At 47.5% G+C, this 16,042-nt stretch overlaps 1 protein-coding gene across 1 annotated transcript in view; it reads left to right on the forward strand.

The window, feature by feature from the left end:
* Window positions 1–16,042, forward strand: part of kif26ba (kinesin family member 26Ba) — a 247,243-nt gene that overhangs the window by 182,856 nt on the left and 48,345 nt on the right. Inside the window, exons 6-7 of the mRNA XM_046307708.1 lie at window positions 1–125; window positions 5,892–5,985. The exon at window positions 1–125 is cut by the window's left edge and continues 91 nt beyond it. Of these exons, the coding sequence (XP_046163664.1) occupies window positions 1–125; window positions 5,892–5,985 (219 nt within the window). The remainder of the gene's footprint in view (window positions 126–5,891; window positions 5,986–16,042) is intronic.

Consider the following 16,042-nt stretch of genomic DNA (forward strand, 5'->3'; position numbering starts at 1 on the left):
TGACCATCATGGAGCCCTCAGCCAACCAGACAAAAGGCAACACCCCCCAGAAACGAGGAGGAGCCAATCAGGTCCCTCCTAAGATGTTTGCCTTTGACGCTGCCTTCTCCCATGATGCATCACAGGTAGAGATCTGATTATAAGTAGTCTGCCCTTCTCAAATCATCCCCTAGTCCCATTTGGGATTGATCACCACTGAACTTTCCTTTCTCTCTCTCTCTGTATCTCTCTCTCTGTGTCTATCTCTCTCTGTGTCTATCTCTCTCTGTGTCTGTATCTCTCTGTGTCTATCTCTCTCTCTCTCTCTCTGTGTCTGTATCTCTCTCTCTGTGTCTGTATCTCTCTGTGTCTATCTCTCTCTGTCTCTCTCTGTGTCTGTATCTCTCTGTGTCTATCTCTCTCTCTCTCTGTGTCTGTATCTCTCTCTCTGTGTCTATCTCTCTCTCTGTGTCTGTATCTCTCTCTCTGTGTCTATCTCTCTCTCTCTGTGTCTATATCTCTCTCTCTCTGTGTCTGTATCTCTCTCTCTGTGTCTGTCTCTGTGTCTATCTCTCTCTCTCTCTCTCTCTGTGTCTGTATCTCTCTCTCTGTGTCTGTATCTCTCTCTCTGTGTCTGTATCTCTCTCTCTGTGTCTATCTCTCTCTCTCTCTGTGTCTGTATCTCTCTCTCTGTGTCTATCACTCTCTCTCTGTGTCTGTATCTCTCTCTGTGTCTGTATCTCTCTCTGTGTCTGTATCTCTCTCTGTGTCTGTATCTCTCTCTCTGTGTCTGTATCTCTCTCTCTGTGTCTGTATCTCTCTCTGTGTCTGTATCTCTCTCTCTGTGTCTGTATCTCTCTCTCTGTGTCTGTATCTCTCTGTGTCTATCTCTCTCTCTCTCTGTGTCTGTATCTCTCTCTCTCTCTGTGTCTATCTCTCTCTCTCTGTGTCTATCTCTCTCTCTCTCTGTGTCTATCTCTCTCTCTCTGTGTGTCTATCTCTCTCTCTCTCTGTGTCTATCTCTCTCTCTCTGTGTCTGTATCTCTCTCTCTGTGTCTGTCTCTCTCTCTGTATCTCTCTCTCTCTGTGTCTCTCTGAGTGTCTGTATCTCTCTCTCTGTGTCTGTATCTCTCTCTCTGTGTCTGTCTCTCTCTCTGTGTCTGTATCTCTCTCTCTGTGTCTGTATCTCTCTCTCTGTGTCTGTCTCTCTCTCTCTGTGTCTGTATCTCTCTCTCTGTGTGTCTGTATCTCTCTGTGTGTCTGTATCTCTCTCTCTGTGTCTGTATCTCTCTCTCTGTGTCTGTATCTCTCTCTCTCTGTGTCTGTATCTCTCTGTGTCTATCTCTCTCTCTCTCTGTGTGTCTATCTCTCTCTCTCTCTCCTATCTCTCTCTCTCTGTGTCTATCTCTCTCTCTCTGTGTCTATCTCTCTCTCTCTGTGTGTCTATCTCTCTCTCTCTCTGTGTCTATCTCTCTCTCTCTCTGTGTCTGTATCTCTCTCTCTCTCTGTGTCTATCTCTCTCTCTCTGTGTCTGTATCTCTCTGTGTGTGTATCTCTCTCTCTCTGTGTCTGTATCTCTCTCTCTGTGTATCTCTCTCTCTGTGTCTGTATCTCTCTCTCTCTGTGTCTGTATCTCTCTGTGTCTGTCTTTCTGTCTCTCTCTCTCTGTGTCTATCTCTCTTCCTCTCCTATCCCCCTCTCTCTCCTCTTTCTTCTTCCTTCCCTTCACTCTATCCTCCCCTCTCTCTCCTCCCTTTCTTCTCCCTTCCTTCCTCTCATATCCTCCCCTCTTCACCCACTTCTCTTGGTCCTTCTATCTCCCTTTCTCTCCTTCCTTCTCCCTTCCCTTCCTCTCCTATCCTCCCCTCTTCTCTCCTCACTTTTTCTCCCTTCCTTCCCATCCCCCTCTCTCTCCTCCCTTGGTCCTCTCTCTCGTTCATGCTCCTCCTCTCCTCCCTTACTCTCTCTACCCTCCTCTCCTCAATCCCTCCTTCTTCCCTATATCCCTTCTCCCTTCCCCCCACTCTCTACAGATCATTCTGAGAATAAAGAAGGAGATAAGTGAACCTGCAGGAACTCTGGAAAAGTTTGGAGATCTGTCAGCTCTCTGAAAAGTTTTGTCAGCTGTTTTCTTTTAAAAACTACAACACTAATGAAGTGTGACAACAATAGAGTGTTTGTGTGGAGGAGGTGAGAGGGAGGAGAATCGGAGGAGAAAGAAAATAAAATTCTCTTCTAAAGCTTTGATGTCTAACAGAGGAAGGGAGGAGGTGGGAACTAACTCTAAAATAAAGGTGTTGATCCCTACACTTAAAGCTTTGATTTAACAGAGGAAGGGGAACTCTCTCCCTTCCCTTTTCTACTGCCTGTCTTCTAAGAACTACTGGGGTACTGGTTTCTCTGGGCTTCTACTGGGCTTCTACTAAGTTCTACTGGGCTTTCTCTACTGGTTTCTACTCCCTTCCCCTTCCTCTCCTCCCCCTCTCTCTCCCTCCTTCTTCCTTCTTCCTTCCTTCTACTGAGTTCCACTGGTGGTACTGGTTTCTCCTTCCCACTTCTTACTGAGTTCTACTGGGGTACTGGTTTCTATGGGGCTTCTACTGAGTTCTACTGGGGTACTGGTTTCTATGGGTGCTTCTACTGGTAGTTCTTCCCTATATCCCCTTCACCCTCTACTGGTCTCTGTAGGGCAGATCATTCTATCCAGTGAAGGGATGTACCTGACCTTAGGTTCTGGGAATCTACTTCTGGGGTTTTGCTCTTTTTATTGTCATGCTCACTAATGAGTAGACCAAGGTATACGTTTCCACATATTTTTAATAAACCGAAACTCAGCAAAACAAAACAAATAAGCACTGAGTTCTACTGGGCAACTATCGAGACAAGATCCCACAAACACAAATGAGGTTTCTACTGGAGGTTCTACTGAGGTTCTGGGAACCATACCGCCAACATAGACTTAAAAAACACCTGTATAGACTTTTTAACAGCTTACTATGGTCAGGGTTGACACTGTCTATTGTTACTATTTAGCGCAGGGTTCTACTGAGTTCTACTGTTCTTCTCTAAGGTCTACTCTGTTGGTTCTACAGTCTAATGGTTCGGCTTTTACTGAATTCTACAGGTACTGGTTTCTATGGTCCTGAGTTTTATTGTCATGCAGCAGAGTCTCGCTCTCTTCAGGTTCTACTGGGGTACTGTTTCTACTGAAGACTACTGGGGTACTGGTTTCTCTGAGGCTTCTAGGTTCTACTGAGCTCCTTCCAAAGTGGACAGCAGTGAAGGATGTTCCTGACCATCATGGAGCCCCAGCCAACTCAGACAAAACAAAACAAATAGAAACGGAGTGAGGAGCTAATCACAGAAACGCAACTATGTCCCAAATGCACAAACACAGAATCTGATTAAATGGCTACTTCTAAAATGATCCCCAAGTCAGAGACAACGATAAACAGCTGTCTCTGATTGTCTGTCTCTCTGTCTGTCTCTCTCTCTGTGTGTCTGTCCAACATAGACTTACAAAAACACCTAGATGACCCACCCTAGTCTCTATCACACCCCAAACAACATAGAGAATAAACAGCTTACTATCATCCCCTAGTCCTCTCTCTCTCTCTCATTTGGGATTGATTGTTCTGGACTTATTCTTTTCTCTTGTCCTCTGTCCCCCCACCAGGTGAAGTGTCTGGTTCTCTCTCTCTGTGTCCTGTGACTTCCTCAGTGTCTCTCTCTCTAGCAGAGTCCAGCTCCTTCCTCAAAGTGTCCCATTTGGGAGTGATCACCACACCATCTTTGGAGCCCTCTCTCTTTGTCTCAGACAAAGGCAACAACCCCCTCAGAAACTGTGTATGTCCAATCAAAAAGGTCCCTCCTAAGATGTTTGCCTTTGAAAGTGCTGCCTTCTCCCATGATGCATCACAGGTGAGATCTGATTATAAGTAGTCTGCCTTCTCAAATCATCCCCTAGTCCCATTTGGGATTGTCACCACTGAACTTTCCTTTCTCTCTCTGTGTGTCTCTCTCTCTGTCTGTCTGTCTCTCTCTCTCTGTGTCTCTCTCTGTGTGTCTGTCTCTCTCTCTGTGTCTCTCTCTCTGTGTCTGTCTCTCTCTCTCTCTCTGTCTGTCTGTCTCTCTCTCTGTGTCTCTCTCTCTCTCTGTGTCTCTCTCTCTATTTCTCTTCTGTCTCTCTCTCTGTCCCCTAGTCCCATTTGTGTGTCTCAATTCTGAATTTCCTTTATTGTGTCTGGGAAACTCTCTCTCTGTGTCTATCATCTCTCTCTCTCTCTCTCTGTGTCTCTCTCTCTCTGGTCTGTCTAATCTCTCTGTGTGTCTCTCTCTCTGTGTCTCTCTCTCTATTCTCTCTCATCATCCCTAGTCCCATTTGCTTGATCCACCACTGAACTTTCCTTTCTCTCTCTTTGTCTCTCTCTGTCCTGTCTCTCTCTCTCTCTCTGTCTCTCTCTCTCTCTCTCTCTGTCTCTCTCTCTCTCTCTCTGTGTCTGTCTCTCTCTCTCTCTGTGTCTCTCTCTCTGTCTGTCTCTCTCTGTGTGTCTCTCTCTCTCTCTCTCTCTGTGTATGTCTCTCTCTCTCTATCTCTCTCTCTCTCTGTGTGTCTGTCTCTCTCTCTGTGTCTGTCTCTCTCTGTGTGTCTGTATCTCTCTCTCTCTGTGTGTCTGTATCTCTCTCTCTCTGTGTCTGTCTCTGTAGCTCTCTGTGTCTCTCTCTCTGTGTCTGTCTGTCTCTCTCTCTGTGTCTCTCTCTCTCTGTCTCTCTCTCTTCTCTGTGTCTCTCTCTAAACTGGGTAAGTGTCTCTCTGTGTCTCTGTGTCTCTCTCTTGATTTCTCTCTCTGTCTCTCACATCTCTGTCCTGTCTCTCTCTCTCTGTGTGTCTCAATTCAATTCAAAACCGGCTTTGTTGGCATTGGAAACATGTAAAAATGCATTGCCAAAGCAAGTGGGGTAGATAATATATAAAGTGAATATATCATCTGTCTGTCTCAACTGTCTCCATTCCCTCTCTAGTTCCTCAACTATCAGCACTGTGTTCTCTCTCCTCCTTCCCTCCACTCCATCTCTCTCTCTCAGAGGGAGGGTGTGCTGAGGGCTGAGGGTTCAGTCTGTGGTGAATGGAGCCGAGGGCTCGAGAAAGGGCCCTCTAAGCTGGAGTAAGGTCTCAAGGATGTGTGTTGGTGTGATGGTCCCCACAAGTATAGTTAAACACGTCCACACATTCTGCCTGATGCTGTGTATGTACTCAGACTTTGACAAACCGAGTCTGACATTGCACATACAGTAAATGCTTTCTCTGTGTCTCTCGGTCTGTCTGCCTCTCTGCCTCTGCCTCTCTCTCTGTCTCTCTCTGTCTCTCGGTCTCTTCTGTGTCTCGGTCTGTTCTCTGATCAACATGACTGCTCTCTCAGAGCTCTCAACTATCTCTCACAGGTTCAGAGGTCTCTCTCTGTGGGAGAGTCTGGCTCTCTCTCTCTCTCTCTCTGTGTCTCTTGGTCTGTCTGCCTCTCTCTCTCTCTCTCTCTCTCTCTCTCTCTGTGTCTCTCGGTCTGTCTGTCTGCCTCTCTCTCTCTCTCTCTCTCTCTCTCTCTCTCTCTGTGTCTTGCTCGGGGTAGATCTGAAAGTGAATATATCATCTGTCTGTCTGTCTGTCTGTCTCCATTCTCTCTCTCTCTCTCCATCTCTCTCTCTCTCTCCTCTCTCTCCATCCTCTCTCTCTCTCTCTCTCTCTCCTCTCTCTCTCTCTCTCTCTCTGTGTCTCTCGAAAGGTCTGCCTCTCTCTCTCTCTCTCTCTCTCTCTCTCTCTCTCTCTCTCTCTCTCTCTCTCTCTCTCTCTCTCTCTGCTCTCTCTCTCTCTCTCTCTCTCTCTCTCTCTGTGTCTCTCTCTCTCTCTCTCTCTCTAGGCGGAGGTGTGTGCTGGTACTGTAGCTGAGGTAATTCAGTCTGTGGTGAATGGAGCCGACGGCTGTGTCTTCTGTTTTGGCCACTCTAAACTGGGTAAGGATGTGTGTTGGTGTGATGGTCCCCACAAGTATAGTTAAACACGTCCACACATTCTGCCTGATGCTGTGTGTATGTACTCAGACTTTGACAAACCGAGTCTGACATTGCACATACAGTAAATGCTTTTGCTAAGAATCGACCGCTAGTTTTCTGTGTGACGTTCTCTGATCAACATGACTGCATCTCAGCCAGCCTCAACTATCAGCACAGACTGCATTCAGAGGGAGGGGGAGAGAGGGTAGAGGGTAGAGGGGAGAGAGGGTAGAGGGGAGAAAGGGTAGAGGGGGAGAAAGAGAGGGTAGAGGGGAGAAGTGGGGTAGAGGGGGAGAAAGGGTAGAGGGGGAGAAAGGGTAGAGGGGTAGAAAGGGGGAGAGGGGTAGAAAGGGGAGAGGGGGAGAAAGGGTAGAGGGGGAGGGGGGCAGAGGGGTAGAAGGGGAGAAGTGGGGTAGAGGGGGAGAAAGGGGAGAGGGGTAGAAAGGGGAGAGGGGTAGAAAGGGTAGAGGGGAGAGAAGAGGAGAAGAGGGGGGAGAAAGGGTAGAAAGGGGAGAGGGAGAGAGGGTAGAAGGGGAGAAAGGGTAGAGGGTAGAGGGGGAGAGAGGGTAGAGGGGGAGAAAGGGTAGAGGGGAGAGAGGGTAGAGGGGGAGAGAGGGTAGAGGGGGAGAGAGGGTAGAGGGGGAGAGAGAGGGTAGAGGGGGAGAAAGGGCAGAAGGGGAGAAGTGGGGTAGAGGGGGAGAAAGGGGGGTAGAGGGGGAGAAAGGGGTAGAGGGGTAGAGAGGGGAAGGGGAGAGGGGTAGAAAGGGGGCAGAGAGGGTAGAAAGGGGAGAAAGGGGAGAGGGGGAGAAAGGGTAGAGGGGGAAAGGGAGAAAGAAAGGGTAGAGGGGGAGAAAGGGTAGAGGGGAGAAAGGGTAGAGGGGGAAAAGGGTAGAGGGGGAGAAAGGGGAGAGGGGGAGAAAGGGTAGAGGGGAGAAAGAGGGGGGGAGAGAGAGAGGGTAGAGGGGGAGAGAGAGAGGGGGAGAGAAGGGGTAGAGAGGGGGGCAGAAAGAGTAGAGGGGGGAGAAAGGGTAGAGGGGAGAAAGGGTAGAGGGGGAGAAAGGGTAGAGGGGGAGAAAAGGTAGAGGGGCAGAGAGAGAGGGGGAAAGAGCAGAAATAGAAAGAAGAATGAGAGGGAGAGATGGGCACCTTAAGAAGACAGGAACTGAGAGAGAGAGAGAAAGAAACTGAAAGGGAGAGAGAGAGAGGTCTTGTCTGAGCAGGATGTTGGATCAACACGGTTTTAATCCCACTGAAGTCCCTCCTTAGACCGGCACAGTAATAAGTGTCAGGAACCTGTCTGTCTTAGTTTGCCTTCAACAACCATGCTTTCACACTCATGTAATCAGTCTACCCATGACAGAATCAACTTAGTCTTACAGCCCAGACACACATACATGTAAGTATACACACACACACACACACACACACACACACACACACACACACACACACACACACACACACACACACACACACACACACACACACACACACACACACACACACACACACACACACACACACACACACAAAGGATAAACGTCACTCGACAGAATAACGCACAGTGGTCAAATTTTGCAGATGCTCTTATCCAGAGTGACAGTCAGTTAAGGAAAGTGACCCTACCACACAGCACGGCCATTGCTAGTAAAATCTTCTAGAATCGGAAAGCCTGTGGTGTGATGTCAGTGGACACTCATGTTGTTTCAGTGGTCGTGGAAATGAAAGACCGAATCCTCCCTTTAGGAACAAAGACAGAGTCCTCTCTGCTCCACTAGCCTGCTTGGCCTGGAGAACACAATTACCTTGGCTTTTATATTCCATCCAGGAAACGTCTGCTTCAAACAGACCACTGAATGATGGAGGGTGGGCCTGAGGTTACAGACCTTGAGACCTGTAAGAGATGGCAAAGTGTGTGTATGCGTATGTTTGTGTGTATGTATGTGTGTGTGTGTTTGATGTTGAAATAGAATAAACTGCTCCACTGGTCGCTAATAGAGATCAGCTAGCATTACAGGCCAGTCCTGCCTCTCCCACTCCACATTAAGACCTGAGACTGCAAAATCACACACTCACACACACACACTCTGTGTGGCTGACCATTTCATGTCGTAAATCAAAGAATGCCCATAATTATAATTATATAATTGTTATAATTAATTATCCATTCTCCTGTCATTTAAGGGGTGCTGAAAAGTGTGTATCCATTCTCCCGTCATTATGGAACATGATCTTGTCCTGCTACCCCTCCATTTTCCATTTATGGTTTTTCACTCCCTCTCTCTAACTAGCTGCCAGTTGAGGGCGTATGAGGCGTCTGTTTCTCAAACTAGACACTCTAATGTACTTGTCCTCTTGCTAAGTTGTGCACCGGGGCCTCCCGCTCCTCTTTCTATTCTGGTTAGAGCCAGTTTGCGTTGTTCTGTGAAGAGAGTAGTACACAGCTTTGTACAAGATTTTTCAGTTTCTTGGCAATGTCTCACATGGAATAGCCTTTATTTCTCAGAACAAGAATAGACTGATGAGTTTCAGAAGAAAGTCCTTTGTTTCTGGCCATTTTGAGCCTGTAATCAAACCCACTAGATGCTCCAGATACTCAACTCGTCTAAAGAAGGCCAGTTTTATTGCTTCTTTAATCAGAACAGCAGTTTTCAGCTGCACTAACATAATTGAAAAAGGATTTTCTAATGATCAGTTAGCCTTTTAAAATGATATTAGCTAACACAATGTGCCATTGGAACACAGGAGTGATGGTTGCTGATAATGGGCCTCTGTACGCCTATGTAGATATTCCATAAAAATGAGCTGTTTCTAGCTACAATAGTCATTTACAACATTAACAATGTCTACACTGTATTTCTGATCAATTTTATGTTATTTTAATGGACAAAATATGTGCTTTTCTTTCAAAAACAAGGACATTTCTAAGTGACCCCAAATTTTTGAACAGTAGTGTAGATTCAATAAGGACTGAGGGTATGAGATTCAATAATGACTGAGGGTATGAGATTCAATAATGACTGAAGGTATGAGATTCAATAAGGACTGAGTGTATGAGATTCAATAAGGACTGAGGTTATGAGATTCAATAAGGACTGAGGGTATGAGATTCAATAATGACTGAGGGTATGAGATTCAATAAGGACTGAGGGTATGAGATTCAATAAGGACTGAGGGTATCAATAAGGACTGAGGGTATGAGATTCAATAAGGACTGAGGGTATGAGATGGACTGATTTCAATAAGGACTGAGGGTATGAGATTCAATAAGGACTGAGGGTATGAGATTCAATAAGGACTGAGGGTATGAGATTCAATCAATAATAATGACTGGGGTATGAGATTCAATAAGGACTAAGGGTATGAGATTCAATAATGACTGAGGGTATGAGATTCAATAATGACTGAGGGTATGAGATTCAATAAGGACTGAGGGTATGAGATTCAATAATGACTGGGGGTATGAAATTCAATAAGGACTAAGGGTATGAGATTCAATAATGACTGAGGGTATGAGATTCAATAAGGACTGAGGGTATGAGATTCAACAAGGACTGAGGGTATGAGATTCAATAAGGACTGAGGGTATGAGATTCAATAATGATTGAGGGTATGAGATTCAATAATGACTGAGGGTATGTATAATTCAATAAGGACTGAGGGTATGAGATTCAATAATGACTGAGGGTATGTATAATTCAATAAGGACTGAGAGTATGTAGATTCAACAAGGACTGAGGGTATGTATAATTCAATAAGGACTGAGGGTATGAGATTCAATAATGACTGAGGGTATGTATAATTCAATAAGGACTGAGAGTATGTAGATTCAATAATGACTGAGGGTATGTATAATTCAATAAGGACTGAGGGTATGAGATTCAATAATGACTGAGGGTATGAGATTCAATAAGGACTGAGGGTATGAGATTCAATAAGGACTGAGGGTATGAGATTCAATAATGACTGGGGGTATGAGATTCAATAAGGACTAAGGGTATGAGATTCAATAATGACTGAGGGATGAGATTCAATAATGACTGAGGGTATGAGATTCAATAAGGACTGAGGGTATGAGATTCAATAATGACTGGGGGTATGAAATTCAATAAGGACTAAGGGTATGAGATTCAATAATGACTGAGGGTATGAGATTCAATAAGGACTGAGGGTATGAGATTCAACAAGGACTGAGGGTATGAGATTCAATAAGGACTGAGGGTATGAGATTCAATAATGATTGAGGGTATGAGATTCAATAATGACTGAGGGTATGTATAATTCAATAAGGACTGAGGGTTATGAGGGTTCAATAATGACTGAGGGTATGTATAATTCAATAAGGACTGAGAGTATGTAGATTCAACAAGGACTGAGGGTATGTATAATTCAATAAGGACTGAGGGTATGAGATTCAATAATGACTGAGGGTATGTATAATTCAATAAGGACTGAGAGTATGTAGATTCAATAATGCCTGAGGGTATGTATAATTCAATAAGGACTGAGGGTATGAGATTCAATAATGACTGAGGGTATGAGATTCAATAAGGACTGAGGGTATGTATAATTCAATAAGGACTGAGGGTATGAGATTCAATAATGACTGAGGGTATGAGATTCAATAAGGACTGAGGGTATGTATAATTCAATAAGGACTGAGGGTATGAGATTCAACAGGGACTGAGTGTATGAGATTCAATAAGAACTGCAAGAGAAGAGGGGGAGGAGGACAGCAGAGGAGAACAGCGACCCCACGCTCTCTTGCTCTTATATTAGCTCATCCACCCCGAGCCCTCTGATTGGATTAGTGGCCCTGGGCAGTACGGGCCATTCCTTTAATGGCAGCCATCTTTATTATGTCTTTAATCGATGTAAAACTCCTGTCGCTGTGGGCTTTCTTGACTCCAGCCTGCTAGTCTATGTACTGCTATCTGAGTCAGAGTGCAAGTGTTCCGCTCAGGCCTCCATTGAGGCCAGATTGGGCCCAGGACAGACCACTCTGCTGCTGATTGGGCCCAGGACAGACCACTCTGCTGCTGATTGGGCCCAGGACAGACCACTCTGCTGCTGATTGGGCCCAGGACAGACCACTCTGCTGCTGATTGGGCCCAGGACAGACCACTCTGCTGCTGATTGGGCCCAGGACAGACCACTCTGCTGCTGATTGGGCCCAGGACAGACCACTCTGCTGCTGATTGGGCCCAGGACAGACCACTCTGCTGCTGATTGGGCCCAGGCCAGACCACTCTGCTGCTGATTGGGCCCAGGCCAGACCACTCTGCTGCTGATTGGGCCCAGGCCAGACCACTCTGCTGCTGATTGGGTCCAGGCCAGACCACTCTGCTGCTGATTGGGCCCAGGCCAGACCACTCTGCTGCTGATTGGGCCCAGGCCAGACCACTCTGCTGCTGATTGGGACCAGGCCAGACCACTCTGCTGCTGATTGGGCCCAGGCCAGACCACTCTGCTGTTGATTGGGCCCAGGCCAGACCACTCTGCTGCTGATTGGGCCCAGGCCAGACCACTCTGCTGCTGATTGGGCCCAGGCCAGACCACTCTGCTGCTGATTGGGCCCAGGCCAGACCACTCTGCTGCTGATTGGGACCAGGCCAGACCACTCTGCTGCTGATTGGGCCCAGGCCAGACCACTCTGCTGCTGATTGGGCCCAGGACAGACCACTCTGCTGCTGATTGGGCCCAGTCCAGACCACTCTGCTGCTGATTGGGCCCAGGCCAGACCACTCTGCTGCTGATTGTGGTACAGTACCTTGTAAAAGTATTCAACCTGTAATTTAAATGTATTTTATTTGGATTTCATGCAAAGGACATACACACAATAGTCCAAATTGGTGAAGTGAAATTAGAAAAATTAGCTTTTTTCAAAAAAATTCTAATCGGAAAAGTGGTGCATGCATATGTATTCACCCCCTTTGCTATGAAGCCCCTAAATATGATCTGGTGCAATCAATTACCTTCAGAAGTCACATAATTAGTTAAATAAAGTTCACCTGTGTGCAATCTGAGTGTCACATGATCTCAGTATATACACACCTGTTCTGAAAGGCACCAGAGTCTGCAACACTACTAAGCAAGGCGCACTACCCAGCAAGCGGCACTATGAAGACCAAGAACTTTCCGAACAGGTCAGGGACAAAGTTGTGAAGTACAGAACATCTGTACACCCTGTTACTAGCCTGTTCAACCTCTCTTTCGTATCGTCTGAGATCCCCAAAGATTGGAAAGCTGCTGCGGTCATCCCCCTCTTCAAAGGGGGAGACACCTTAGACCCAAACTGTTATAGACCTATATTCATCCTGCCCTGCCTTTCTAAAATCTTCGAAAGCCAAGTTAATAAACAGATCACCGACCATTTCGAATCCCACCGTACCTTCTCCTGGTCATGGGTGCACCTCAGCCACGCTCAAGGTCCTAAACGATATCATAACCGCCATCGATAAAAGACAGTACTGTGCAGCCATCCTCATCGACCTGGCCAAGGCTTTCGACTCTCAATCACCACATTCTTATCTGCAGACTCAATAGCCTTGGTTTCTCAAATGACTGCCTCTCCTGGTTCACCAATTACTTCTCAGATAGAGTTCAGTGTGTCAAATCAGAGGGCCTGTTGTCTGGCAGTCTCTATGGGGGTGACACAGGGTTCAATTCACGGGCCGACTATTTTCTCTGTATATATCAATGATATCGCTCTTGCACGTGTGATTCTCTGATCCACCTCTACGCAGACGACACCATTCTGTATACTTCTGGCCCTTCTTTGGACACTGTGTTAACTAACCTCCAGACGAGCTTCAATGCCATACAACACTCCTTCCATGGCCTCCAACCGCTCTTAAATGCTAGTAAAAATTAAATGCATGCTATTCAACCGATCGTTGCCCGCACCTGCCCGCCCGTCCAGCATCACTACTCTGGACGGTGCTGACTTAGAATATGTGGACAACTACAAATACCTAGGTGTCTGTTTAGACAGTAAACTCTCCTTCCAGACAGACATTAAACATCTCCAGTCCAAAATTAAATCTAGAATCTGCTTCCTATTTCGCAACAACACATCCTTCACTCATGCTGCCAAACATACCCTCGTAAAACTGACCATCCTACCGATCCTTGACTTCAGCGATGTCATTTATAAAATAGCCTCCAACACTCTACTCAGCAAACTGGATGCAGTCTATCACAGTGCCATCCATTTTGTCCCCAAAGCCCCATATACTACCCACCACTACGACCTGTGAGCTCCCGTTGGCTGACTTACAGACTTACAGCTGTAATTGTTGCAAAAGGTGTCTCTACAAAATATTGACTTTGGGGGGGGGGGGGGGGGGGGGCACGCTCAGGTTTTCTGTTTTTTTTGTCTTATTTCTTGTTTTTATTTCTTGTTTGTTTCACAATAAAAAAAATATTTTGCATCTTCAAAGTGGTCGACATGTTGTGTAAATCAAATGATACAAACCCCACAAAAATCCAGTTTAATTCCAGGTTGTAAGGCAACAAAATAGGAAAAATGCCAAGGGGGTGAATACATTCGCAAGCTACTGTATTTACATGATCAACCCCAGAAGGCGCCGGCAACACTCCGGCAACTGTGTGTGTGACATATGGCTTTGTTTAGCCGTGAGTTTGATCTCTCTCCTGTCAACAGCAGGGGCCGTCTCCCTATGTCGCAGCTCAGAGGGACAGGTGTAGGCACACAGTGGGGATACACACACATAGCACATACACATACACACATGCATGCCCACACTCTCAATTTATCTACAGCTGGGTTATTTTGGGGTCTGTGGGTCAGCAGACTTGAATGCATCGCTCTGCGCACACAGACAATCTGGGTGTCAAACCACACACACATATACACAACATTCAACCAGAGTGTGTGTGAAACGCACACAAACATACGGAAGATGTCAGTGCCCCTTGCCAAACCTGACACATTTCACTAAAACCAGAGTTAATTTAAAAGCAGACAGAAGGGATGGACTGTAGAAACGGGAAAAGGGAAGGAGGATAGAGGAGGAGGAGAAGGTGGAGGAGGATAGAGGAGAAAGAGAGGGGAGGAGGATAGAGGAGGAGGAGAAGGTGGAGGAGGATAGAGGAGGAGGAGAAGGTGGAGGAGGATAGAGGAGGAGGAGAAGGTGGAGGAGAAGGTGGAGGAGGATAGAGGAGGAGGAGAAGGTGGAGGAGGATAGAGGAGGAGGAGAAGGTGGAGGAGGATAGAGGAGGAGGAGAAAGAGAGGGGAAGGAGGATATAGGAGGAGGAGAAAGAGAGGAGAAGGAGGATGGAGGAGGAGGAGAAGGTGAGGAGGATAGAGGAGGAGGAGGATAGAGGAGGAGGAGAAGGTGGAGGAGGATAGAGGAGGAGGAGAAAGATAGGGGAGGAGGATAGAGGAGGAGGAGAAAGATAGGGGAGGAGGATAGAGGAGGAGGAGAAGGTGGAGGAGGATAGAGGAGGAGGAGAAGGTGGAGGAGGATAGAGGAGGAGAAGAAGGTGGAGGAGGATAGAGGAGGAGAAGAAGGAGGAGGATAGAGGAGGAGGAGAAAGAGAGGGGAGGAGGATAGAGGAGGAGGAGAAGGTGAGGAGGATAGAGGAGGAGGAGAAGGTGGAGGAGGATAGAGGAGGAGGAGAAAGAGAGGGGAGGAGGATAGAGGAGGAGGAGAAAGAGAGGGGAGGAGGATAGAGGAGGAGGAGAAAGAGAGGGGAGGAGGATAGAGGAGGAGGAGAAGGTGAGGAGGATAGAGGAGGAGGAGAAGGTGGAGGAGGATAGAGGAGGAGGAGAAGGTGAGGAGGATAGAGGAGGAGGAGGAGAAAGAGAGGGGAGGAGGATAGAGGAGGAGGAGAAGGTGGAGGAGGATAGAGGAGGAGGTGAAGGTGGAGGAGGATCGAGGAGGAGGAGAAGGTGGAGGAGGATAGAGGAGGAGAAGAAGGTGGAGGAGGATAGAGGAGGAGGAGAAAGAGAGGGGAGGAGGATAGAGGAGGAGGAGAAGGTGAGGAGGATAGAGGAGGAGGAGAAGGTGAGGAGGATAGAGGAGGAGAAAGAGAGGGAGGAGGATAGAGGAGGAGGAGAAGGTGAGGAGGAGAGGGGAGGATAGAGGAGTAGGGGAGGAGGATAGAGGAGGAGGAGAAGGTGGAGGAGGATAGAGGAGGAGGAGAAGGTGGAGGAGGATAGAGGACGAGGAGATGGTGGAGGAGGATAGAGGAGGAGGAGAAGGTGGAGGAGGATAGAGGAGGAGGAGAAAGAGAGGGGAGGAGGATAGAGGAGGAGGAGAAAGAGGGGGGAGGAGGATATAGGAGGAGAAGAAAGAGAGGGGAAGGAGGATAGAGGAGGAGGAGAAGGGGAGGAGGATAGAGGAGGAGGAGAAGGAGATGGGAGGAGGATAGAGGAGGAGAAGAGAGGGGAGGAGGAGAAGGGGAGGAGGATAGAGGAGGAGGAGAAGAGAGGGGAGGAGGAGAAGGGGAGGAGGATAGAGGAGGAGGAGAAAGAGAGGGGAGGAGGATAGAGGAGGAGAAGAAAGAGAGGGGAAGGAGGATAGAGGAGGAGGAGAAGGGGAGGAGGATAGAGGAGGAGGAGAAAGAGAGGGGGGGAGGATAGAGGAGGAGGGGAGGAGGATAGAGGAGGAGGAGAAGGTGGAGGAGAAAGAGAGGGGAGGAGGATAGAGGAGGAGGAGAAGGTGGAGGAGGATAGAGGAGGAGGAGAAGGTGGAGGAGGATAGAGGAGGAGGAGAAAGAGAGGGGAGGAGGATAGAGGAGGAGAAAAAAGAAAGGGGAAGGAGGATAGAGGAGAAGGGGAGGAGGATAGAGGAGGAGAAAGAGAGGGGAGGAGGATAGAGGAGGAGAAGAAAGAGAGGGGAAGGAGGATAGAGGAGGAGGAGAAGGGGAGGAGGATAGAGGAGAAGGTGGAGGAGGATAGAGGAGGAGGAGAAAGAGAGGGGAGGAGGATAGAGGAGAAGAAAGAGAGGGGAAGGAGGATAGAGGAGGAGGGGAGGAGGATAGAGGAGG

Source organism: Oncorhynchus gorbuscha, linkage group LG17, assembly GCF_021184085.1.
Source record: "Oncorhynchus gorbuscha isolate QuinsamMale2020 ecotype Even-year linkage group LG17, OgorEven_v1.0, whole genome shotgun sequence".
Classification (NCBI taxonomy): domain Eukaryota; kingdom Metazoa; phylum Chordata; class Actinopteri; order Salmoniformes; family Salmonidae; genus Oncorhynchus; species Oncorhynchus gorbuscha.